We start from the raw sequence: 27,671 nt of genomic DNA, 5'->3' as shown, positions 1-27,671 counted from the left end.
TATTCTGATCTCTGGTTTCCCTGACTTGGCTTGTTTTATCGGTATTGAGTATTTTCTGGCTTTCTTGACCTCGGCTTTCCCTTTGACCATTCTCTGTCTCTAGCGTATTAGTCCGGCCATTCTAAGGTCCGGTTTACGCTCTATCCTGTTATTTTCCTTTTCTTACTTATGTATACGTTTACATAGTTTCTGCGTGCCGGACCACATTACTAGCCGTGACAGACAGCTTCCAATTGTTGATCTTATTCACCTATCAAGTGAGAAGTGAATAATAAAGGTGGAAAAAGGAGAAGGGGGAGCAGTAAAAATTTTAAAAAAGTAATTTTCTTCCCCTTTTGATACATTCAAATCGTATTCCCTAAACACATTGTATGGTGGGACCACAACAATCCACATAGATACTGTGTGGCATAGCTTCATCTATTAATTAAAGGGATACTCCAGACCCCTAAAGCACTCTAGCTTGCCGAAATGCTTTATGTGTAAATAGTGTGTCCTCTTATTTAATTTTACAAAAATTGCAGATTTCAAAAGAAATTGGCATTTTTATAAAGTCATCTGATTGGCCCCTTGGCTTTCAGTCAACCAACAGGTCATCTTAATTCCTGATCATTAAGCTCAGTTGAGCTAAACTCAAGAGGCAGCCATTTTTTAGAGCACCTGTCTTTCAGAGACTTCTTACTGAACTGCATTGGGAAGTCTGTGATTGGATAACCACAGGAAGTTCGGGCTGGCTTAGAATGGGAGAGATTACAGAGGCAGCAGACAAGAGATCTGCAGCTTTGCAAGTTGTTTTAGATATACCCGCAATAAAAAAAATGCATAATAATTCCATTTATGTTTCACAGAGGGCATATCTTCTAAACTGTGATTTTATTTTTTGGGGGGGAGGGCAAGTGGAGTGTCCCTTTAAGCACTGTAATGGATCCACAATCAATCGTGGGTCACAGTGCCATCTACTGGTTGATGCCTGGAAGGAGGAGGATAGGTGGAAGGGTAGGTAACTACCTGGAAGTAGGAGGACAGGCAGAGAGGTCTGTACCTGCCTGGAAGGATGAGGACAGGCATCGGGGTTAATACCTACCTGGAAGAAGGAGAATGGGCATAGGGGTCAAAACCTGTAAGGAAGAAGGAGAGGCAATGAGGTCAGTACCTGCCTAGACGGAGGAGAATGGGCAGAGTGGGTCTGTAAAATCTTCTTTCCTGTGATATCTCCAGTTGATTTATAAATTCGTCTTTTGTATATATAGTCTTGGGTCAAAGGCTTGCAACATTAATATACAACTATACTAATGAAAAGTACTAATACGCAATCTGAATTATGGTTTCTTATGGTTTATTCTTAGTTACAGATACATAATAAAACAACAAAGGATGTTACAGGATAATGGATGTTCAACAGCAGATGGTAATTGATGGACTCCTGAAGGGAGAGTTACATCATTACATCGAGAGAGAGAGAGAGAGAGAGAGAGAGAGACAGAGAGACATTGTGTCCCTTTGTTCAGTTACTATATAGATGTGCCCATACTGACATCAGAGTGTAACTCTAGCCATATAAGGACAAAACCCCCAATCCACATTCCAGACTTCTCAGACAAAGAAAGCCTTGTGACTTATACCATCTGTTACTTATGTCAATCCAGACATCCATATATAATTAATAGAAACATAGAATATGCAATATTCTACAGGGTCAAAACTTGTCTGGAAGGAGGAGGACAGGCAGAGGGGTCGGTACCTGCCTGGAAGGAGGAAGACAGAGGATGAAATATGTAGCGGGACATATTCACTCCGTCACTCCCTGTTTCTGTTACAAATTGAATGAATGAAATTAGTCTGCAACAAAACGTCACCTTGCATTTTTTTTTTTTTATCAAGTCACCAAACCTGTAAAAACTAAAAAGGCACCAAACTGTCCGACACTTTGATAAATCTCACCCCCGTTGTCACATTAGAATTCAGAAATTATTTCTGTGGGTTCCCATGGCAAATATGTGCTGTTTATATCGAGCATTTGGGCCAAAACTAAAATCCTTGCAGACTATCTGTAATAAGCTATTGAATCTCATCATTCTAGTGCTGACTAATCCTTCATAATGAAGAATCTGTTGTAAGGGATATAGCTACGTATTCACTATGTCCATGTTATGGCATAAAAAACTAAAATCTATCAATAAATGTATTCATGCACAATATACATTTTTTAAAATGCTGCTGCGCACACATGTATATGTATGATAGGATTAGAAACTCCACTTTTATAAACAGAAGCATGTAAACATTTTAGCCGTCAGGATATAGCCCAGAGCAGTACCTCATTTTGAGGAGTAAGCATACTAAATATAAAAATTATCACTAAATCTCCACATTTTTTTAATTTTTTTTTGTTGTATTGTCCACCTTTAAGAATATGTTTCCCATAATCTCTAATAATTTGTGCATGGTGTTTTGTTTTAAGTATTTTCTATCTTTTTCTGAGGGAAATAATTCCCTATCTCCTCATGATTTCTTGTTTTTCACTCGTTAATTACTTTTTTTGAGTTCAAACTACATATGTTGTATTGAATTGAGGTCTAGAGATTGCTATGACCAGTCAAGAATATTGATTTTGTTGTTCACTTAACCATTTTGCTGTACAGTTTGAGACATGACTGTTTGGAAAATCATAATTTTAGATTTTACTTCTTCAAGCCAGCTTGACCCTACTCTCAAAGCTTGCAAGATTTTTTTAATTTGATAATCCACAGAGATGGGTCCATGGTGCCAGGGGATCAAGATACAAGTTGACCACAAAACACAAAACAGTCTTTCTCCATATTTTACTGAGCACATGATACACTTCTCATCTTGTATCTTTTTGGCACTTGTAGTAATGCTAATTAGCTATACATTTCATCTGACTGACTTGCTATGCTTTTTTTTTATTTTGAGCCTGCAAAAGAGATGTCTGTTTTAAATCTTCACCACATTCACACAGTAACACTAATATTTTTATTAAATTTAAATGATACTCGTAACTAGGAAATTCCTGTAATTGTCTTGAAAGATCTGTGTTTGAGACTTCATCAGTTGTCCTCCGGTGGTATTTATCTGTTTCCAGTTTGGGTGGGCCAACAATCCTTGAAACCAGAACTGCCAAATTCTTCACCAGATATGTCTAATTTTTGGGTCAGTTCTGACACTGTTGCCATAGGATCCATTTTATTCACTACAAAGACATCCATTAATATTTCCTTGGTATATTATGCATTGCTTTGGATATTTTTGTGGTTGATGTTGGTCTTCCTCCTATAATTTTCAATAGCACAAATTGGAAATAACACTAGAATAGTGATGTCCCGAACGGTTCGCTGGCAAATAGTTCCTAGCGAACATAGCGTGGATGGCGAACATTTGCGATTTTCGGTCCGCCCCCTATTCGTCATCATTGAGTAAACTTTGACCCTGTACCTCACAGTCAGCAGACACATTCCAGTCAATCAGAAGCAGACCAGACCCTCCCACCTCCTAGACAGCATACAATTTAGATTAATTCTGAAGCTGCATTCATTTTTTTGTGTGTGTTTGTGTTTATTATACATTATCCTCCATAGCCAGTAACCTGTGTTTATTATACATTATCCCCCATAGCCAGTAACCTGTGTTTATTATACATTATCCCCCCATAGCCAGTAACCTGTGTTTATTATACATTATCCTCCCATAGCCAGTAACCTGTGTTTATTATACATTATCCTCCCATAGCCAGTAACCTGTGTTTATTATACATTATCTCCCCCATAGCCAGTAACCTGTGTTTATTATACATTATCCCTCCACAACCAGTAACCTGTGTTTATTATACATTATCCCCCCACAACCAGTAACCTGTGTTTATTATACATTATCCCCCATAGTCATTTATCGTTGGACCCAGGGCCGGTGCGTCCATAAGGCGGCACAGGCGGCCGCCTTCGGGCGCACGGGCTCTGGGGGCGCAATATTTCAGTGGCCGGCAGGAGGGAAGCTCTCCCTCCTGCCGGCCACCATCTGGACCCCGGCGCGGCAGTGCTGTGATGTGATGTCATATTCCGGCTCCCGCGGTATCAGCAGACAGTCCGCGAGGGAGCAGAGCGGTGAGATTAGAGCTCCCTCGCCGCGCCTGATCACAGCACTGCCGCACGCCGCCCAGCAGCCCCACTGGACCACAGGGAATGATCCATCATCCACACCAGCTCTCCAGGTAGGGAGGCTGGGTGGAAAATTTGTATTTATTAAAATAATTTGTGAATGTATGTCATGTGTCTGTGTGTGAGTGTCTGTGTCTGTGAGTGACAGTGTGTGTGTCTGTGAGTGACAGTGTGTGTGTCTGTGAGTGACAGCGTGTGTCTGAGTGACAGCGTGTGTGTCTGTGAGTGACAGCGTGTGTCTGTGTGTGAGTGTCTGTCTGTGAGTGACAGTGTGTGTGTCTGTGAGTGACAGTGTATGTCTGTGAGTGACAGCATGTGTGTCTGTGAGTGACAGCGTCTGTCTGTGAGTGACAGCGTCTGTCTGTGAGTGACAGCGTCTGTCTGTGAGTGACTGAGTGTGTGTGTGTGAGTGAGTGCGTCTGTGTCTGTCAGTGAGTGATTCTATGAGTGTGTGTGCATATGAGTGTATGAGTGTGTCTGTCAGTGTATGATGAGTGTGTGTCTGTCAAATCAGTGAAAGTGTGTTTGACGTTGAGTCTGTGTGTGACTATCAGTGTGTCTGTCAATGAGTATCAATCAGTGTGGGTCTGTCAGTGTCAATGAATGAGTGTGTGTCACTGCATCTTCGCCTATGTACCTAAAAATCCAAGCACTGGCCCTGGTTGGACCTAGGCAGCATGATGTCTTAGGCCGGCCCAGAGAGTGAGTGAGTGAGTGAATAATATAATATATATGTTCAGAAACATATTAGTAATATATGTAAATTGGGTTCATGCAAAGAGGGTGAAAAGGTATTAAACAAAAACACACTTATTGCATCAAATTTACAAAGCCAAACTTTTAAAAACTTTCCTCATTTCTTTCTCGGGATGAGGAATATATCGGTTGTAGACTGAGGATTTCCATCTGCCCAATCTTTTAATAATATGCACTGGAGTGTCAGTGTTGAAGGAGACCGAAGCTGCCCCTATTCTAAATGAAAGATCCGAGACATGGATACAACCCAATCTTAGGAGTAGTGTTCTGATGTAGAAGATGAATTTAGCCGTAGTCAGAGGGATTCAGTGAGAGTAGTGGTGAAATGTGTGTGGCATGACTGAGTGTGGGTAAGTAAGAGTCAAGTATTTTAACTGGGCACTAGTTCTAGGTGGGATAAAGTGGTATAGCGGATGGATGAGTAGTTTGGTTAGTTTTAGAGGTTTGTAGAGAAAGTATATAGTGATCATGATTTTTAGCGATATCCAATATTTTTTAAGGTGGTCCCAGTGCCACCACTCATATCTGGTGTCACAATAGCTTGCATTTAAAAAAAATAATAAATTTTTGACTGTAATATAATAGCAGTCAGTTTCCTTCACACGTGTGCGTTTCAGGGCCTGCCAGGGCACAGTGTCACACCAGTGCAACTCATATCTGGTGTAACAGTAGTGTACATTAAAAAAAAAAAAAAAAAACTAGAAATTTGACTGTGAAATAATAGCAGTCAGTTTCCTTCACACGTGTGAGTTTCAGGGCCTGCCAGGGCACAGTGTCACACCAGTGTAACTTATATCTGGTGTAACAGTAGTGTACATTTAAAAAAAAAATACAGGGGGCTTGTTGTCACCTTTCGGGGACCCTTGGTGTTGTACGTGGCTGGATGGAGGAAGAGACCTTCAATGACATCAGTGAGGACAAGGAACGGGACATGGCTAGCTTGGTATCCAACCTTGTGCAAATGGGGAGTTTGAGGTTGTGCAAATGGACTGTTTGCGGTTGTTTGCGGTGCATTAAACGGGGAGTTTGGTCTGCCACTGTGAAGCGGGCGTAACCCTTACACTACCTGATCGATACAACATCATACCTGATGTTTTAAAGCACGTTATTCCAAACAATTTAGGAATGTTAGGTGATTTATGCCCTTTATGGATTAAAACCAGACTCTGCATCAACTATGTAATTTTCCATGGGAGTTTTGCCATGGATCCCCCTCCGGCATGCCACAGTCCAGGTGTTAGTCTCCTTCAAACAACTTTTCCATCACTATTGTGGCCAGAAAGAGTCCCTGTGGGTTTTAAAATTCGCCTGCCTATTGAAGTCTATGGCGGTTCGCGAACATTTGCGGAAATTCGCGTTCGCCGTTAGCGAACGGAAAATTTTATGTTCGCGACATCACTACACTAGAACGAAAATGCTAATATTTTGCTAAATTTAAACAGATATCTCTTTATTCCTTTACCTTTTCTGTGAATTTACATTTGATGTAAATGTGTGTGTGCTCTGTCTCCACATGTGCAAAATTTTATTTTTTTTCTGATCATTTATAATAATAATTATGGTCTGTAAAGTGCAACCTGTTAGAATTAATGTTTTAAGAATTTTTTATGGCCAGATTGTTGTTAGGATTAATTACCCTTTTCATTCGGTGTTTAGAGTGCGCTGTCACTAGTGTGTAACTGGCTTATTTAATTGCAATGTCGGTTTCTTTCATGCCTCTTGGATACAAATGTTTATTGGAATCTTCTCGAGGGTTCCACTGGTTTGCTTTGTATGTCAAGGCAATATAATATTCATACGAAGAGAAAAGACAAGGTAAATGCATACACATGTTTAGTTTACACATATTCCTTGGTAGCTAAAATTTTTGCAGCTATTTTACCAAAGCAGAAAGTATATGCATATGTAAATGTATTATACACTAGTTTATTACTTGATAGTGGATGCCCTGACCAGCAGAGCAAAATCAACTTGCTGAGATTGCACACCAATCAGTGCATGCACATACACCCCCATTGTAGGCACAAACTTCATATAATGGTTTGGATCAACACAAGTATCATTCCTGTTAGACAGGTGGCTGCATTCTGTACAGCGTTATAAAACGTCTATCGCTATATAGGGATTTTTACAGAACCCATAATACTCTACATTTTATAGGCATGATTCACAATTAGGTTTTGTCTCATTCATACTTGGAAATAAAGAATATGATTTACTCTTACAAATTTTGACACTTTTAAATGGTCCACAAACCTCTATTGCCTCGTTTCCACTGAGCAGTATGGTTCAGGGTCGGTACGGTTCGGAAGGGCTAGAATGGTCCAGCCTATTCAGGTGAGCGTTTCCACTGCAATTCGAACCGCCAGGGGGCATGCTGGGTTTAGACCAAATGCCTAGCGTGTCATTTGTCGTGAGCATTGACGTTTTCCTGTCCACCAATCAATGGATTGTAAAGTGTGATGCCAGTAGCTTTGCTGTAACCGCACCGTACCATTTCCTATGGACCTACATCTGAAGGGGGCCCAGAAATGGTGCGGTTTGGTTCAGTTGTATGGCCCACTTTCATAATGGAAACACTCAAAATAGCGTACCAGACCGTACTGACCCGAACCGTACCGCTCAGTGGAAACTGGGCATATGTGATACAATAGAGCAGGGTAGTTATCAGCATATTAAAGAATAATAAAGTTCAATAGGAGATGTGGCATGAGGGGTTAACAAATAGACACAGTCAAGTCATAAATCTAGCTTTGGATTTAGCATAAGTTTATTCCTATTGCAAATTGCATAATATATTATTTTTTTCTTATATAAATCATATTGAATGTGTTCTATTTTTGTATAATTTGCATAATCATTAATAGCAAACAATGAATAATACATATTATAGTATTTTATGAATCCAAATATTTAAAGACGTATGCTGACATTGACAGGTTTGTATTTTCTGTATGTTTCATATTGATTTCTTTTCCGAAGTCACACATATCTATGAGAATCATCAGTCTATAATGTCAACCTTGCTTAGAACAGAGATCCAAAACGCAAATTATGTAAATTTAGCCATATATGCTGGGTACATGATTCCAAGATGGGGGAGCCCTCTACCCAATATATGTGGCACAGATAAGTGTATTTTCAATTGTATTCAATATTTTAAAACCCTGTTTTAAGATTTAGTGAGTGTTTACTTGGGTGAATAAATAATAAAATGCCACAATCGTTACATCCACCCTTGCCTGAGAAATTTTAGATGACAAATTCTGCTTAAAGGAACACTTAAGTGTTAGGAATACAAAGATGTATTCCTAACACTGACATGTTTCTCAGCCCCCGCGGCCCCCTTACCCTGGCAATGTAAAGGGTTAAATAATGCTTTAGTCACTGACCCGATTCACGCTCAGCCGATTGGGGGGAAATAATGTGCATGCCTTCCCCATAGGAGAGCATTAGCTCAATTCTTTCCTTGGCGGTTTTCTCTGACGCTGGATGTCCTCCTGCAGAGCGTGAGGACGCCCAATGTTGTTTTACGGAGTCAAACTCCAAGAAACTCCAGGAAGCTCCTCTAGTGGCTCTCTGGTAGTCACTAGAGGCAGTCTTAGTCCTGCAATGTAAACATTGCGGTTTCTCTAATTGCAGGACTAAGGGGGACACTGCACTCTGACCACTTCAATGAGTCAAAAAGTTCTGGGTGCCTAGTGTGTCCATTTAATTAACCCACAGAGTATTAGTATTATTCATTTGAGGAGACCTAATGTTGTACAATTGAATATTTCAAACTAAGTATAAAAATATTTATCAGTATATTGAACATAGCACAATTCACAAGGTTTCTATAGTAACTGGAGCCAGCCTTTGGAAAGAAACAAATGTATTTGTGTGAAATCAGGTACACTGTCTTTCCTCTCCTTAATCAGGGATAAGATCCTATTTTGATAAATGAGATCATGGTGCTAGCACTATTTTAAGGTTGCAACATCTAGTAAACGTAGTCAAGCTTTGAAGTGGCAAAACAATATGCATTCTGGCAATCTGTAGATTTACTGTAGCACAATGTATAGGTATTTACCTGTCGGAAGCTTGCGTTCAAATAAGGGGGGACAGATCCCTTTTAAATAACCCTTCAAAATGTCTCAGTATTGAATGTGAGTCCATTCCACAATGTTTATTAATTTCAAATGTTGACACTGTATTTTCTAATTCACAATGCACTCTACTACCGAAGCTACCAGAACAATGTGGCTCTTTATTTCTTTGAAGAGGCAACTTACTTCTTGTTCAGTGTCCAAAAGTGTATTACTATCATTTTCCTTTGGGTTTATTAAATTTTCACTTGCATTTAAATCACAAGCTACCATCCAGATCACTTTTCTCTTTGTCAGAAGAGTGTCATTCAAAAGATTTTCAACCTTAGCATTGACCATGTGTGTCCTAAACACTTCATTTTAAAGAGAAAGATAGACTGAGACAAGCAGGGTGATGATCCTATCTCCAACACAGAAGAAAATATCCTTAAATAGCACTCCAACTTAATCTATTCTGCAATATCTTCATATCAAGTATCATGTCCATTGAATACAAATAATTTCTCCATTTTAGGGATTGGTGAGTTTGTATAGAAATATTATTTTAATATAAGAACCATCATTTTTCACTTATCTATTCTTTTTATGAAATGGTACACGTACGGTTAACGCTCCTCTTTTTTATATATATAAACTACCCCTACCTTTCAATAGCTTATTTTTACCCCTCTTTATTCCATGCCTCTCTCCCTTCTTTCATCCCAACATGCAAGAGGCCTCAATTGATAAGAAGGAAGTTGCTCATACCTTTTAATAGACCAAAAATAATAGGATTTTCTATGTAGATAGATCAAATACAGCCCTTTTAAACCCTGTGTTTTTTTTTCTTCAAATGAGTACTCATGTGTAGCAAGAAATGGGAGGAGCCTGTCACACTCAAATTAGAATTAGTGCGATCACATTCTATCAATCTGCAGCACTTAATTCAGAGTGAAATGCCTGATACAAATACAGAGAGAGAGAGAGAGAGAGAGAGAGAGAAAAGACCCTAGTGGGTTTCATTATTTCACTGCTACTAATTTAACCATTTGTTGTGCAGTTTGTACATGCAGAGAATGGGTTAACTATTATCAGAATGTACTAGTCATGCAAAAACTGTTATAAACAAATTATGTATATATGTTTATTGTGCTTGCCAAATGTATATGATTCAATATTGCTGCCATACCTCCAAAGTGGCCTTATTTATAAAAAACAGTCCCTATTTTGGGCCATCTGCCCCTCTTTTCAATCAAAATGTCCCTGTTTTCCAGGAGCTCTATGTTGTTGATGTGTCTGAGTATATGACAGAGCTCCATAGCAATAATTCTTACAGTAATTTGTCTTTCAAGCAGTGGCATACACACAACCCATGGGGCCCCGGTGCGAAAACTGATCCATGCCCCCCCCCCCCCACGCACTTACTCTGCGCGGGCTGGGGCCGCAACACATGGTGGCGGTCACCTGGTCGCACGGGTCGCAGGGCTGTGGCCCCTGCGACTGTGATATGTACACCAGTGCATGCAGATACACATACACTTAAAGGACCACTACAGACACCCAGATCACATCAGCTCAATGAAGTGGTCTGGGTGCCAGGTCCCTCTAGTTTTAACCCTGCAGCTGAAAACATAGAAGTTTCAGAGAAACTGTTATGTTTCACTGAGGGTTAATCCAGCCTCTAGTGGTGGTCTCATTGAGAGCCGCTAGAGGAGCTTCCGCGATTCTCACTTTGAAAATCACAGTGAGAAGACGCTGAACGTCCATAGGAAAGCATTGAGTAATGCTTTCCTATGGGCAGTTTGAATGTGCGCGCGGCTCTTGCCATGCATGCGCATTCCGAGCTGAGAGGCGGATCGAGGCGGAGAGATCCCCAGCGCCAAGGGAGTCCGGCGCTGGAGAAAGGTAAGTGCTTAAGACACACACACTCTCACGAACAGACGCATACACACTAGCTAACAGACACACACATTTACTGACAGACACACACTCAGTGACAGACATACATACATACACACTCAGTGACAGACACACTCACTCACTTACAAAACACACACTCACTAACAGATGCACACAAACTAACACACTCAGTAACAGACACACACAGTAACACTCACTGACACACTCTAACACACACACACTCTAACACACACACACACTTTAACACTAACAAACACACACACTCTCTAACACACACACACTAACACTAACACACACACTCTAACACACACACACACTAACACACACACACTAACACACACTCTAACACACACACACACACACACTAACACACACACACACACACTAACACACACACACACACTAACACACACACACACACACACACTCTAACACACACACAGACACACACACTCTAACACTAACACACACACACTCTAACACACACACACACACACACTAACACACAAAAACACACACTCTAACACACACACTAACACACACACACTTTTTTTTTTTAAATTGCATTAAATTGCATCCCCCAGCCTCCCTACCCTTGGGAGTGCTGAGGGGATTCCCTGGGGTCCAGTGGGGCTGCCTGCGGCCGGTCCTGCGGGCGGGCGCGTGAGGGAGCACTGTCTCCCGAGTGCTTCCTGTTCATCTTCCGGCTCCGGCATCAGGCATCAGTGCGATGCGCAAGGGAGCTGAAGAGGGAGCATTCAGGGGACAGTGCTCCCTCGTGCGCGCACCTGTCAGCCAGCCCGGTGATACCAGGGCCACCCTCGGGGGCCCTGAGGTGGCCAGCTCCTGGGCCCACCAGGAGAAGAGGCTTGCCACACTGGCATACATACCGGGTCGCAGGGCGGGCGGGCCCGCTGGTGGGCCGAGCCCGGTCGCAGCCAACACCACCGGTATGTACGCCGCTGCTTTCAAGTACAAAAAATTTGTTTAGAAATCAGTATGTGTAAATAAGATGCATTGTCCTTGTTCTAAATTACATTTTGCCTGATTTAATTTTTTACCTTATTTTGTAATCCTATTCCTGTAATCCTAAACACTATTTACTAAAGTATCAAACATGAATTTGCTTGTTAGGCATTCCAGTAAAAAAAATTATATGACAAGGGACTCTTAAGCACTGAAACTTCTACTACTTAGCCTTCCAAAAACTGATAGACATTTATGGGACTTGTATTTTAGCCACGCCTACAACGCTTCCTGTTTGCAAGTAGAGGGGACACTGACAGTAAATATTTGCTTTTAATTGATTACCCATCTAGCTCTCAAAGTTAAAGTTAAACCTACAGAATGCTTTTATACCATTACACATTGTGCACTTATTATAATTTGCATAAATCTCTCACTATTTATAATTTGGTTTCCATATATAATTTTTTGTCATCCTTAATCTTATGTAGGTGTACAAACTCCTCTACGCCACTCGCCTGTTGGATTACGGGATGACGTCCCTAGCACTCCATTATTGTGAGTGCATTGCCAATTCAGTTCTCACTCACTCAGGATCGGCAGTACTGATATCAGAATTGATCAAGGTGGGTTTGACTGTAAAATATGCATTCACCTGCCATTCTCTACTCTGTTGGAGACTAAGATTCATATGTAATACTTATTTATTTAAGGTGTATCAGGCTAATACTTATCGGAAACAAGAGTAGTGAACTGTATAAAACATCCCATATACCTAAAGAGGAACAGTAACTCTTATGTAAATATGAATAAAACACATATGATGCTGTATTTTCTTTTAAATATTTATAAAGATATATCACTTGACATCACATTCCAATTCAGTTTGTTACAGTGAATGAGAGAAAAAACATAAACATTGTTTGTACTTCTCTTTTACTCTCTATGCTTAATGCAAACCACTAAAAAGCTTAAAGAAATATGGCTTAATTACGTACGGTGTGATAGGTGCCCAGGGACAGAACTTTGGTGTAAACCATTCGAAAACTGTTCATCACTGTAAGGTATATGAGCTCAGGGACTTCAGGCCCCATAATAACATCATTGAAATCAAGATGTAATGGGGCCGGAGTGCCCCTTTAATAAAAATAAAATTACTTTATTTAATAAATCTCTATATGAGTCCTGTTCTATCTGTATGGTGATCTACATCTACAGTCATGGGAGAAAGAAAGAAGTACACCCTAATTTCTATGGTTTTACATATCGGACACTGTAACAATCATCTGTTCTTTTGCAGGTCTTAAGATTAGGTAAAAACAACCTTAGATAAACAACAACACATGATCTAACAATATTTAACAAACATAAAGCCAAAATGACATAAATAACAATATGTGCATGCTGTTACTCTTGTCGGAATGTCATGAAAGTTCTTCGATTGTAACTTGCGTTCACACAAAATCGTCATTAACGTAATGTTCTGCTATTGTTTCCTCTTCTTTTCCTGTTTCTTCATTACTGAATTATTTCTCTTTGAAACAAAAGATGAAGTAGGATTACTTTGGGATTACTTTGTCCAACGTATTTTTCCTGCACTTTACAATCTTGACAAAGATTGAAAGTTAAAGGAACACTATATTGTCAGAACTACAAATGCATTCCTGACACTGTAGTTTTAAAAGCAGAGTTTAGGTTCCTCACCCCCCTCTCCTTACTTTAAAAAGGTAATTTTACTCACTTTTTTTCCAGCGCCACGCTGTTTCACTGTGGCTGGCCGCAGCCCCCTCCGCCACTGTAGCCGAGATCATCAAAATTGATGATCGCAGCCAATTAAATGCTTTTCCACAGAGAAGCGTTAGGAGGCTATTGCTCATGCGAAAGCAAAACGATGCATTGCGCCAATCAGCATCTGCTCATAGAAATTAATTGAATCAGTGCATCTCTATGGGGAGTGTTCAGCCTCTGCATGAAGAGACAAAGTAATCCCTATGTCATCCTTTGTTTTAAGGAGAAATAGATCAGAAATGAAGAAAGAGGAAAAGAAGAGACAACAATAGAACGATATGTTTGAGGTGACTACCACTGGAGGTGTCCCTAGGGAGCAATGTAAGCACAAAGTCAGTGTTTACAGCAAAAAGGCTGCAGGGACATACTATACACACAGTTGTAGTTGTTCTGGTGACTATAGTGTCCATTTAAGAAAGCTCATCTGCCTTTATTAATTGAGATAAAGCACATACAAATTGTGCATCTTGACATGCTAGTGATCCATATTTTATTTACCGTATATACTCGAGTATATGCCGAGTTTTTCAGCACATTTTTTGTGCTGAAAAACCCCAACTCGGCTTATACTCGAGTCAATGTCTGTATTATGGCAATTAACATTGCCATAATACAGACAGGGTGCTGTGTGCGTTTACTTACCTCTCCTTCAGCTCCCTCCTCCTCCGCGCCGGTCCATTCAGCACCTCTGCCAGCTCCCAGTTTAAGTCTCGCGAGATCCGCGGGGTCATAGTGCGGCCGCGAGACTTACACTGTGAGCTGACAGAGGAGCTGTGCGGGGCGGCGCGGAGGAGGAGGGAACTGACAGGAGCTACAGAGGAAAGTAAGTCTCTGCCAGCCCCCCTCCTACACAGTGCCCATCCACTGGACCACCAGGGAGTGAGAGCCCCCCTCCCTGCCATGTATCAAGCAGGGAGGGGGGGACGAAAAAAAAAAAACATAATAATAAAATATTAAAAATAATAATAATTAAAAAAATAACAATATAACAAAAAAATGAAAATAATAATTAATAAAATAAATAATAATATAGCAAAAAATTATTAAAATAATAATTAAAAAATAGCAATAATCAAAATGCCCACCCCCACCAACACATACACAAACACACACTGCATCACACCCACTCACACTTCATTCATATACACACACTGCACTCATACACACACACTGCACTCATGCACACACACTGCACTCATGCACACACACACTCATACACACACTGCATTCATACACACACACTGCACTCATACACACACTGCACTCATACACACACACTGCACTCATACACACACACTGCACTCATACACACACTGGATTCATACGCACACACTGCATTCATATGCACACACTGCATTTATTATATACACACACTGTAAATAAATATTCAATTAATATTATTTTTTTAGGATCTAATTTTATTTAGAAATTTACCAGTAGCTGCTGCATTTCCCACCCTAGTCTTATACTCGAGTCAATAAGTTTTCCCAGTTTTGGGGGGTAAAATTAGGGTCGGCTTATACTCGAGTATATACGGTAGTTAAAAAATGGCTAACATTTTGTTTTCAAACATGGACAGTTGAACAAGACAATACTCTAACAAGGTTGCACAGGCATCTAAATCTGCCAAGGAACACTTTGTGAGCTTACAATTGTCACTGAAAGCCACAATCCATTATCAAATGTGTGACTTTAGCTGAACTAAACAAAGATGAAAACTTACAAATCTGAGATGAAGAATTTCTTTCTCCCTTGAGAAATGTTGAAGAATCCCTTTAGAGAAGTTCAACAACTTTTTTTAAACACTATTGGAAACACAGGACAAATTTCAGTATTATGAAAGAGCCAAAGACTGCCAAAAATACTGAATGTTGCAATGTGAATAATTGTCTTCATGGTGTGTGTGTTTATTATTATTATTTCATTTTTTTTTTCAATTTATCTCGGCAGAAAAAATCTGGAATATTCCCTGCAGTAAATGTTTTTTGATTTCTGTTGATCCGTGCTTTTGTTAAAATTTAACAAGCATATAAATAAACATGGAATGTACTCCATACATACATGCATTATTAATTATTTATTTAAATATTTTTTAATACAAATGTAACAAAATATATAAAAACTTGTTTTCCAAGTAACTATTTCAGTTCTGGCATTTTGTTCCTTACTTACAGTTGGCTGAACGTTTAAAATATTCTGACCCAAGAATACTGGATAGACCTGAGCCAGAACAAGAACTGGAACCAAAATGGCTCACTCAACTAAAGTCTCTACAGTGGCAGGTAAAGGTAAATTAAATGTAACACATTTCTGGCTATTCAGAGCCACCTATTTTTTTCATGAGAGAGAAGAGATCTGGGGGGCATGTTTTTATGCTTGTCTATATTAGGTTATCCGTGCCTGCGATCATGTTTAAAGGGACACTCCAGGCACCCAGACCACTTCTGCCCACTGGAGTGGTCTGGGTGCCAACTCCCACTACCCTTAACCCTGCAAGTGTAATTATTGCAGTTTTTTATAATTTGTAATTATCTTGCAGGGTTAACTTCACCTCTAGTGGCTGTCTACTAGGCTGCCACTAGAGGGCACTTCTGTGTCTCTAGCACAGATTTTCTGTGCTAGAGCGTCGCTGGACATCCTCACGCTGTGTGAGGACCTCCAGCGTTGCTCAATTCCCCATAGGAAAGCATTGAAAGCATTTTCAATGCTTTCCTATGGGGAGCTCTAATGCGCTTGCGCATTAGAATTGTTATTAGTTTATTATAGTTTAGCAAAATCAAATTAAGATTTGGTGTTATCACCATTGCCTTCAAAACAGCATCAATTCTTCTAAGCGCAGTTGCACACAGTTTTGAAAGGAACCTGTGAGGTAGGTTGTTCGAATCATCTGGGAGACGACTGTGAACTAACCACAATTCTGTGGATTTAGGCAGCCTCATTTCGGTCTCTTCGTAAAGTCCCAGACAGACTCAATAATGTTAAGACCAGGGCTCTGTGGAGTTCATACCATCACTTACAGAACACAATTTTTTTTCTTCGTCTAAATATAGTTCTTAATGGCTTTATCCGTATGTTAAAGCAAAAAGATGTAGCCCCAACTTGCTGGGATCCTCCACAATGCTTCTCTGTTGCATGCTGATACTTTTTATTTTACTGCCCTCGAGTTTTTCAATGAACAAACTGCCTTCTGCAACAAATATTTAATATTTAATTCATCAGTCTGAAGCACCTGCTGTCACTTTTCTCCAACACAGTTCCTGTGTTTTCATGTATAGTTGCTTGTTTTAACACCGGAGGTATGGCTTTTTGGCCCCATAAAGACTACTTCTGACCAGACATCTCTGGACATAGTTACATAGTTACATAGTTAGATAGCTGAAAAGAGACTTGCGTCCATCAAGTTCAGCCTTCCTCACACCTGTTTTTTGCTGTTGATCCAAAAGGCAAAAAATAAAAAAATAAAAAAAACCCAGTTTGAAGCACAATTTTGCAACAAGCTAGGACAAAAAATTCCTTCTTGACCCCAGAATGGCAGTCAGATTTATCCATGAATCAAGCAGTTATTACCCTACATTGAAATATTATATCCTTGAATATTCTGTCTTTGCAAGTATGCATCTAGTAGCTGTTTGAACATCTGTATGGACTCTGATAAAACCACTTCTTCAGGCAGAGAATTCCACATCCTGATTGTTCTTACAGTAAAAAAACCTTTCCTTTGCCTTAGACAAAATCTTCTTTCTTCCAGTCTAAACGCATGGCCTCGTGTCCTATGTAAAGTCCGGTTTGTGAATAGATTTCCACACAATGGTTTGTATTGGCCCCGAATATATTTGTATAATGTTATCATATCCCCTCTCAGGCGACGTTTTTCTAAACTAAATAGGTTTAAATTTGTTAACCTTTCTTCATAGCTGATATGTTCCATTCCTTTTATTAATTTGGTAGCCCGCCTCTGCACTTTTTCTAGTGCCATGATATCCTTCTTTAGAACAGGTGCCCAAAATTGCACAGCATATTCAATATGTGGTCTTACCAGTGATTTATAGAGAGGCAAAATGATATTCTCGTCCCGAGAATGAATGCCCTTTTTCATGCATGACAATACCTTACTGGCCTTGGCCACTGCTGATTGACATTGCACATTGTTGCATAGTTTGTTGTCTATAACAATTCCCAAGTCCTTTTCGTGTGTTGTTATCCCTAATTCACTTCCATTAAGGGTATACGTTGCTTGTGTATTCTTTACGCCGAAGTGCATAACTTTGCATTTTTCAACATTAAATTTCATCTGCCATTTGAGTGCCCAGTCCTCCAGTCTATCTAAATCCTTCTGCAGCAAAGTAATATCTTGCTCACATTGTATTATTTTACAAAGTTTTGTGTCATCTGCAAACACTGAAACATGACTTTCAATGCTGTCTTCAAGATCATTTATAAAAATGTTAGATAGATAGATAGATACATAGATAGATACATAGATAGATAGATAGATACATTAGATAGATGTTCTATTGGTCCTTGCCATTTCTGACTCATTGCACTGCTGGACATCTTCTGATTACTAAGGGAAGCAAGCATGATTGGTCTGCTGCAAATTTCCTTGGTTGACCACTGCATCTGTGGTCCTCAACATCATTTGTATAACTGCCTAACCATGCACCTGATTATATCATGATTATTAACTAAACACTGAAAAATGTTTGAATGGATAAAATCCTGTAAAAATTAACAAATTCTGTCTTAATTGGCAATTTGTAGATTTACTAAATCCAATTTCAGTCAGGATTCGGTCAGTCCATCCGACTATGCAAAATTCGTTCTGAAGAGTTTTGAAAATCAGTAATATCCGCACAAAACAATTTAAAGCACAGGAATCAGAGATTTATCAATAACCGCATGGAGGCCAAAGGTAAACTGAATGCATCCAGCAGGAATACATTAATGCAAATTATCACTCACTTGCTTTTTGCAAATAACTGATAATTTGAAGTACTATATGCCCGCTGGGGGTGCTAGCAACTTGGCGGCGCGATGGTTAAAGAGTTACTCCACTATGACCACTTTGGTGATAAGAAGTGGTCATGGTGGTAATAATTTGTATGTGCAGCGTTTATGTTTGTGTGCCAGGGCTAGATATATGCACCCCTGGCGTATGTGACTTTGGCAGCCTATTACCACTACATGCTAGCAATGGACATATTAAGCTATAACCACCTTCCTTCCGCCTCTCTATCAGTTTAATATTTCTTGTTTTTATTTAGTTTTTTGTTTTTTAAACTAAATTTCCCTCGCCCTCCTCTGTACTGCCTCTCCTCTCGCTGGCTCAATTGCACATATATACTTTGAGCTGGCAGAACAGTCCAATAAAAGACTTCTCTGAGCAGCCTTTGATTTGGCCACGTGAGGCCCTGGCTGATGTGGAAGGAAGCTTCAGTCGTTCCGTTGCATTCGGTCTGGCAGAAATCTGGATCAAATTCAGACCTGTTAAGGGCCTCAATTACAAAAACAGACATTGTTAAATTCCATTAACAATGTCCAGGTTTTGCAGTCCGACTGTCCCTCTACAGCAGCGAATGGTTTTGCCCCATTTAGTTTTGAGCCATTAAGATAACCCTGTTTGCTTAGAAAATCCCCTGGTCTTGTGCAAGTGTACCTCGAAGAAATGCTGTTCTGAAGGCAAAGAGTTACCATACCAAATACTGATTTTTCCTAAGTTGTTTTTTGTATTTTGCTAATTGACAGAAATAAACTAACATTTATATTTTGAAAGCATTTTTACTTTACAGCATTTTTAACACCTGCCTGAAATGTTTTCACAGTACTGCATATGAGTGTAACTATATATATGTATTCCCAAATCACTTGGCACTAACCTTGTATGAAAAATATAAATGGATACTGCCTAGGTGCCCTCAACCTGCATTGAATATATATATATAGGCTAATAAAATATTGCACTCAGAGGTCTCCTAAAAAACAAGATGGTGTTTAATAAATCATTAAAAAAAAGTTACAAAAGTGTCAGATCGACATTGCGGCCCATTCGGGCTTTTCTCAAGACTTTGGGCTGAAACGTCGAGGAGACACTTATGTAACTTTTTTTTTTGTTTGGTCCAAAAGGTATACATAAATATATTGGCATGAACCTGCTGGGTGAGACTGGCCTGGGAAAAGGTATCAGTAGCATGGCCTCCAGAAAATAGTCCAGCATAGCCCCATGTCCTACATCATATTCTTGTTTCAATAGAATACAATTAATGCTAATTCAATTACCTACTGAATAAAAGATAGCTAGATAGATAGATAGATAGATCGATAGATAGATAAAGTTGGTTGCCAAGTTACCAAAGCTTGCTGTTTAGAGGATAGACCCATCAAAAAGATTTTAATTAAAAACTGCCATGTGGGCTCTTTACATTCACCATAAAACTGTGATATATCAAAACCTTCCGCAACGGGTTTGCTAGCACAGACTAATGCTGATTCCTATGAATTATACAATATTGCTGTGATTAGTGTTCTTTGAATTAATCCTCTTCTAGCCAAATTAGAATGAATATTGCATCCCATTTATCAGTCTCCTTGAATATAGTGGTAATTGTACAACCCGTCACCTACAAATCCTTGTGTTTTTCTGCCTGCAGTTCTAATGCAGTCACAGGAACCTTTTGTAAATGTAACCCCTGAGCCTTTAAAAGAACGGGGAAAAAAAATACAGTTTAGCTTCCTACAAGAAAAAAAAAGGGTGCTTTTTTTTCTATGGACATATTTTTTTTTCCTGTCCTCAGTGCTTTGCAGATATAAAAACCTGTGATTGTACTATGGCTGCGTGTCCATACGCACCGAGCGGAAGTGGTTGTAATTGGCAAAAGATATCACAGACTTTCAAAATCAAGCAATTATAGAAGCATAAAAGGGCTTCTGACTGGAAGCCCAGAGCCAGCAGGTGAAGGCGTTAAAGTGGAGACAAGCCACAGCTAGAAGTATATTGAATGTCTTAGAGAGGATTTGCAAGCCGGCCGGACCAGAACAATAGAATTAGCTGTTTATGTTTCAAGGTGTGGAGTACGAATTATACCTTGCTTACTTGGAGGAATAGAAAAAAAAAATGAATTTGTGTCTACTAATTAAAATAAGGCACACAGGATTTCACTTTGCAGTTTATTGCAGTAAGAATGGAAGCCATTTTGACTTTTTATTTGCAAGGTTCCATCTCCGAGCTACAAATTAATTAAACACACTGAATAGATCTCTGTGCCTTTAGGAAGTCATGTTTCACACATTTAGAATATATACAATTGGCACAAAAGTGTGTTTTTTTTCCTTTTGTCCCCCAATTTGCACCTACTCTTATGCATTGAAAATTATTTTTTTAATGTTTTAAACCTTTCATTCACTTTTCAGCGCTAGCGACTTAACAACCTGAATTTTTCAATGCACTTTGTATCGAAATAAAACATAATATTTTTTTTTTTTTTTTATGATTTTAGGAAGATAAAGGAAAAAAATCTGAAGGTGGTGAAGAGCTCACAGAGAACACAGGCAAAGTTCACGTATGTAATCACTCATTGCACATGTAGTCCTCAACGTCACCTGGACAATCAATGTTAATATTTAATAAATATTTTTTTTTTATGTGTGGTGATGCTAAAGAAGTGCATAATGTAAATTAAAGGAGTAATGATTTAAACATTTTGATGAAAAAATAAAGAAAAAAGTAGTTTGCGACTGATTCCATGATTTTAAAAGTAGCATAAGGTGATTGTGTGAGAATCTTTGTGCAGTGACTGGATCTACCATCTTCTATGACATTGTCACATGATCATGTCTGATAGGTTTACATGCAGTAATTATGGATAAGCTACCCAATGCATTTTATCGATAATCGAACCATCATAGCAAACGGATTGAAATCCTGATCATGTACACTCACCCATTTCTCATGAGATCAGGAGGAATGTGCTGCTAAGTCTGTGGAGAAAGACAGATTGACCTGCATTTTCTTCTCTTTCTTTTTCATTTTGTTAATGCTCATTATTTTATTTATTGATTTCCTTTCTTTTGATCAAATTGTTTATTGGAATCATTGGACAGCTTGCAGGCCCAGTGAATTAATCTCAGCATTCATAACACCTTAATGGCTGATATCATCTCATAAGAAAAGCTATATATAGAGTTACAGATATCAATAGTATAAACAAAATAACAGTGACCTTTCCAAGCGGCGGTTATATCATCAAGTAGGTAGCCCTCTAGCAGATGTACAACTGCAGTTTCCATTCCTTTAGGCAACAATGTGGCAAAGCACTATGGATATTTTAACTTTATAAACCCCCGTGATGCTTCTATGATTAGCGTGTATAGCGAAAATGTCATTGACGGTTTAGCTGAACATCACCATGATGTAATCCTGTCTGTTAAAATCCAACACAAACTTAAAAGTTGCTCAACCTATTAAATATTATTCTATGCCAATGTTTTAACTCGTTGGGCCAGAAGAAAGTGCTCCTGTACAAATTTGTTCCTTTGTGGGTTAGATCCTGAGCAAATAATGGTGTTCTATATTGGTTATTAACTGTGCTCTCATGTGTACGCATAAAAATTACCCATCAGGTTCTGATACTACTACCCGCACTCTGCAACTGTAGTGACACTAATTGTGTTTTATTTATTACCAAGCCACAAACCCTTTAATAAATTGCAGTGGTCACTGTCACAACTGTAAAGTGTAATGCTAGTAGCCCTGTAATTGCAATTTGTGCAGCCCCAGTAGAGCATCTATATTACATAATAGATTATGTACAGCAGCACAGAGGACATTATTCTTAACTATTTTGCTGTGCAAAGCACCAAAAGAATGCGTTATAAGGTGTGTTGCTTGCCACGTAAAGGATGAGGTTTAAACACTATTTTACACAGTATTAGCAATAAAACACTGACATGCTTTGGTAGTAAAGCACTGGGCTTTTAACTTGGTAAATCTGATTTAAATTCTGCTGTCAGTGTTCTGTGATACTGTGAACTAGATGCTTATCTCCCCAAACATGCAGACACACAATTAGCTTGGAAGATTTACATTGTTTTTCTGTGTTTGCTTAGAGCCTTATAGACTTTTATTTATTCAGGTGAATTCTGACGAAAGTAGGTCATCCCCCGTGCCTTGCGATGTCCAGAATAAAGTAACGGGATTTATAGGTAAGATTAATACTCACACTGCCACTTCTTCTTGTGTACTGATACTACTGCATACATGACATCACCCATCTATAACAAATGTTTTGCACTTCTCTTTAATTATCGCATGCTCAATAACATTCATAGCAAGTAAGACGGTAATGGAAAACCCTTCCCTTCTGGCAAAGTCAATATTGTCTCAGTAATGGGGGTGCTGAGAAAAATTACACGTGCCGGTAATATCAGCAATTCTGATATAGTTTAACGAGTCAAACTAGTAGTTTAACCCCAAAGTCCAGTATCCATTGCCTGATCACGCTGTTCTCTGATCTTCTGCTGGGTCAGGGTCAAGGTTGCCTCTGATTGGCTGAGAGCGTCGGCTGATGCTCATCAGTGGCTCCCCATTCACAACATTCTTGAGAAACGTACATATTTTTCCTAAGCTGCTCTGTGAATAGGAAGCTACTGATTGCTTTCAGCCAATCACTGGCATCCCCTGGCCATAGACTCCTCTTTCAAGATTATCAGCAGCAGAAAGATAGGTGGCAGAGTGATCGAATGCTGGATAGTGGATTCTGGGGTTAAAGCGTTCGACCTTCTGTCACCATAACAACTTTATTCCTATTAAGTAGTTATGGTACCCGGAGTGTTCCTTTAATGTGGGGACTTTTGTAGTTTGTAACTTTGTGCTGTTCTATATCTACTATTTGTTTATACTACTTTTTGTAAATCTGTATTCTTGTACTTTTCTGATGCAATAAACATTTACTGAAATTAATGCATTAACATTGTCAATCCCTTAATGACACTACTATTAATACAATGCTGCAGAGAGCATGTTATAATAGCAGCACATCAGAATTTCTGATTTACTGAATAGCTCTCAGTTTCTATTGTTCAGGAAAGGGAAGATATTATCTGAACTCTCCAATAACGTTGTGTAACCAGCATACCCAAGGAAAAACAAAACTTACCTAAAGAATTTTGTTTTATTAAGCTTTAGCAAATTGTGGAACCTCTGAGTAGATTAAACACAAGTTACACGTAGTTATTAAAGGCCAATATAATAATGCATTCATTATTCCTGACAAAATGAAATTATTTATTGGGGATCTTGTTTGCATCTTCCAATTTTGAATCCCCTGGAGCTGTGTAAACTTTGTGTGCCATGGAATTTTGTGGAGAAAACATCTGCCAACCTGTCAGGGCTTTGTACGTATGCTGTATTGGTTTCACAGTGACAGATTTCCATAACTGAAATTGTGTGCACCTTATGTACAGTGGTGACCTTGCTTCAATTTCCCAAAATTCAAACTCACGCAGATATATCCACTACGGATAAAGCAGTCTTTATATTGTGGTCATATTGTCACATTCCATACATTATTATTATTATTATTATTATTATTATTTATAAAGCACCAACAAGTTCCGTAGCGCTGTACAATGGGTGGACTAACAGACACGTATTTGCAACCAGACAAGTTGGACACACAGGAACAGAGAGATTGAGGGCCCTGCTCAATGAGCTTACATGCTAGAGGGAATGGGGTATATTGACACAAAAGGTAAGGGTAGGGTAGAAAACTGTAGGTTGCTAGGATAGTATTCATTGAGGGCTTAGTGTTTTATTTTGATGACAGTTTCAGGAGAGGAATCAGGGTGCGGGGAGGGAAAGCTGTTCACAGTTTAATTGACATGCTCACCTAAAGAAGTAAGTTTTCAAAGATTTTTTGAAGGAGTGGAGATTGGGTGAAAGTCTAACAGAGAGGGGAAGAGCGTTCCATAGGAACAGTGCAGCCCTAGAGAAGTCTTTCAGGTGAGCATCAGAGGAAGGAGTACGAACAGAGGTTAGACATAGGTCTGGCAGAGCGTAGGGGCCTAGATGGGACATATTTGTGTATTAGTAAGGCTAAGTAGGTGGGAGCAGCATTGTGTAGAGATTTGTAAGCAAGTGTAAGGATCTTAAATTAAAGCCCTATATCTAACGGGAAGCCAATGGAGGGACTGACAAAGGGGGGAGGCGTGGGAGGTGCAGGTGGACAGGAAGATGAGCCTCGATGCCGCATTCATTATAGACTGTAACGGGGCAAGTTGGGAACATGTAAGACCACTGAGAAGCGGATTACAGTAGTCAAGGCGAGAGGACAGCAGTATCAGCAGTATCAGGTGTTAAATAGGGTCGGATACATGATACATTCTATGGGAATATATATTATACTTTGGTTTCTCACAACCCTCTGGCTCTTAAAAAGGTTTGAAATTATAATTACAGCACCTTGCCACAAAAAAACTAACAAAAAAACAAGTCACTAGGTCACAGAGTGGCCACATGTGTCACAACTGCCTTGAGCATTATAGAGTAGAATTAGCTCCGACATTACAATGGAATAATTAAATTGTACTTTTTTTTTTTTGTCTGGATATATAGCTTCATTTCGCAGATCTTTTTTTTATGCTATCATTAGAAATGTTTGTGGATGTTTCCCCCACATTGGAATAGTATATCTTTCAGACACTGTTAAGAAAATTACAGGATACACAAGAGGAAAGGAGACATAGCTATTAGTATACATATATTTACATAATGTCAATGTACTACAGTAGTTTTGGTTAAAATATTAAATGCGGAATCTTAACACAATGCATCCTGTCATCACTTAGAACCTGATCCAGTTTCTGAAGAACACTGTGAGCCACAAACATCTGATGGTTTATCTGAGCCTCAAAATTCATCTGACGGAACTGGTCATTGCTCCATATGGACACCACGACCCCAAACAATGTACCCTAGTGCACCTCAGAACATGGAAAATAGCCTGCAGACTATGCCACCTCTGACAACCAATAACGAATATACCTCTGGTTATAACACTTACATAGAACCACAAGTACCAGGTATAGTCCAGAGTTGGCAAACTACTGGTAATTTAAAATATCACTTGGTGACCTTTCCTATGTTGTTTTGCTTACCAGATGTATGCCACAAAAGAGAGTATGATGATGGAGCTTAAAGGTAGGTAGCAGTATTGGCCTCTAAGCAGCGTTTCTAACCGGACAAAAACGGAGGCTATTCCATAAGAAATTATTTTTTATATATACAACCTTACATAGTAAGCAGAGGTAATCAGTGCAAACTGAAGAGTGTGGTTATTAAAAGGCTTTCCCCTTTTAACTGCTTAAGTAGTTAATTACTCACAAAAAAAACTGTTTGTGTATTGGTTTAATTTATATGTGTGTGCCTTGTATTGCATGCAAATATACTAAAATTCTGTCATGAGCGCCACGTTCTAATATCCCAGTTTATTAAATGTCAATATAGAAATTCTTGTATATATTCAGTCACAAAATATAAAGGCCCTGCTTCTTTCAGTCACTCTTGTCTATTACTTACATACTAAGTTAAAGGGTAAGGTGGGGGGAGGAGAGGGTAACTCTTTTGTAGTACTTTTGTGTGAATTACTGAAGCACACATAAGTGCTAAAAATTAAACCAGATTCAGTGGTTTGAAGGATTGAAGATTAATGCGTTGTTGCATGAAATTAAAAAGATTTGGGGTAGGAAAGAAAGTTGAACAAAGTGGCTCATTTGGTTAAAGTAGGGAAACTACTTTAATGAATTTCTTAACTATAGCCATTGTTTGTACTTTAAGGTTTGAAATAATGTATCATGGGGATTATTAACCCTTTGCGAGGCACAAAGCTGTACAGTGTATCATGGAGCAATAAGGTGCATTATCCACATATATCTCGAAGGGCAAAGAGAAGATATGTTTATATTATACCGATGAGCGCTTAAATTATTTGGTTGATTCCATTGTAGGAAACAAAACCTAGAATCACTCTGTATTTGGGTTAAAAAAACTATTCTATTGATCATTTTCTTGTTTAGAGGTCCTACATTCTCAGATTAAATTTACCATTGTACAAAAAAATAAATAAGAACAGCTGTTAAATTGGTAGCCCAGTAGGTGAAAGAATGAGTACATCAGGGCTCGTTGGTTAGTTTTTTTGTTTGTTTTTTCTTATGCTTATAATGAGTGTTTGTACTTATGACAGCACTGCAGGTGCAAAGAATTGGAGACCAGCTGCTGGAATGGACCCATTAGCAGCTGCAAAGTATAAAATCTCTGTGAAGCACAATGCTGCACATAGCCAGAGATGGCATTAATAGCTGTGCATCAGGCTAATGGCCCATAGTTCTGTTTCTGCCTTTCGGAACCACTGGGATAACTATGTGGTCGCTGTGTTGGGGAGATTAATGGTGTAGGAGTTAAATCTTTTCATGTCGGACCTTGCAGGGACAAAAAGTCACGTAACATCTCAAACAACTGTAGTGTAAAAAGTAAAAAGATTTATTTAAAATTACATTTTCCATCAATTCCAAAACTAGTGCAAGGACGGGGGAATGGTAAAAATTTAAAACATCCAATGTGCTTCCTACAGTCAAAGGGATTTAATCAATGGTGATCAATGACATATTTTTGTTGAGCCATTACCTATATTTAGTTTTCCATAAAAATGTCATTCACTTTCTTTTTAATAGATTTGATACAATTACCAATGATTAATAATGGCTCTGATATTGTGAGGGTCACTACATGGTGTAAATGAATATTATAGACATGTTTCTTGCTTTCTTTCAAAACCTCAGCTCACAGTTGGCTTACATTCATGCCCTTTTCATGTTTTTTTTTTTTTTATAATCTTTATGCTATTTTCCATTCCAGACGTTACCATGGCAGACAACAGTCTTCCTCAAACTGCTTTTATTAGTGCCAATACTCCTTCTCTACAGGTAAGTCAGAAAAATATGAGTAAGAGTG

The 27,671-nt window shown here is 39.0% G+C and overlaps 1 protein-coding gene across 1 annotated transcript in view; it reads left to right on the top strand.

Moving 5' to 3' along the window:
* SEC16B (SEC16 homolog B, endoplasmic reticulum export factor) overlaps positions 1 to 27,671 on the top strand; it is a 120,406-nt gene that overhangs the window by 70,519 nt on the left and 22,216 nt on the right. The window contains exons 16-21 of the mRNA XM_063428250.1: positions 12,373 to 12,507; positions 15,844 to 15,957; positions 21,163 to 21,225; positions 22,798 to 22,867; positions 25,511 to 25,744; positions 27,576 to 27,643. Coding sequence (XP_063284320.1) covers positions 12,373 to 12,507; positions 15,844 to 15,957; positions 21,163 to 21,225; positions 22,798 to 22,867; positions 25,511 to 25,744; positions 27,576 to 27,643 — 684 coding nt within the window. The remainder of the gene's footprint in view (positions 1 to 12,372; positions 12,508 to 15,843; positions 15,958 to 21,162; positions 21,226 to 22,797; positions 22,868 to 25,510; positions 25,745 to 27,575; positions 27,644 to 27,671) is intronic.

Source organism: Pelobates fuscus, chromosome 7 (genome assembly GCF_036172605.1).
Source record: "Pelobates fuscus isolate aPelFus1 chromosome 7, aPelFus1.pri, whole genome shotgun sequence".
Lineage (NCBI taxonomy): Eukaryota > Metazoa > Chordata > Amphibia > Anura > Pelobatidae > Pelobates > Pelobates fuscus.
The sequence above is the reverse complement of the archived record's forward strand: the minus strand, read 5'-3'. Positions and strand labels throughout refer to the sequence as shown.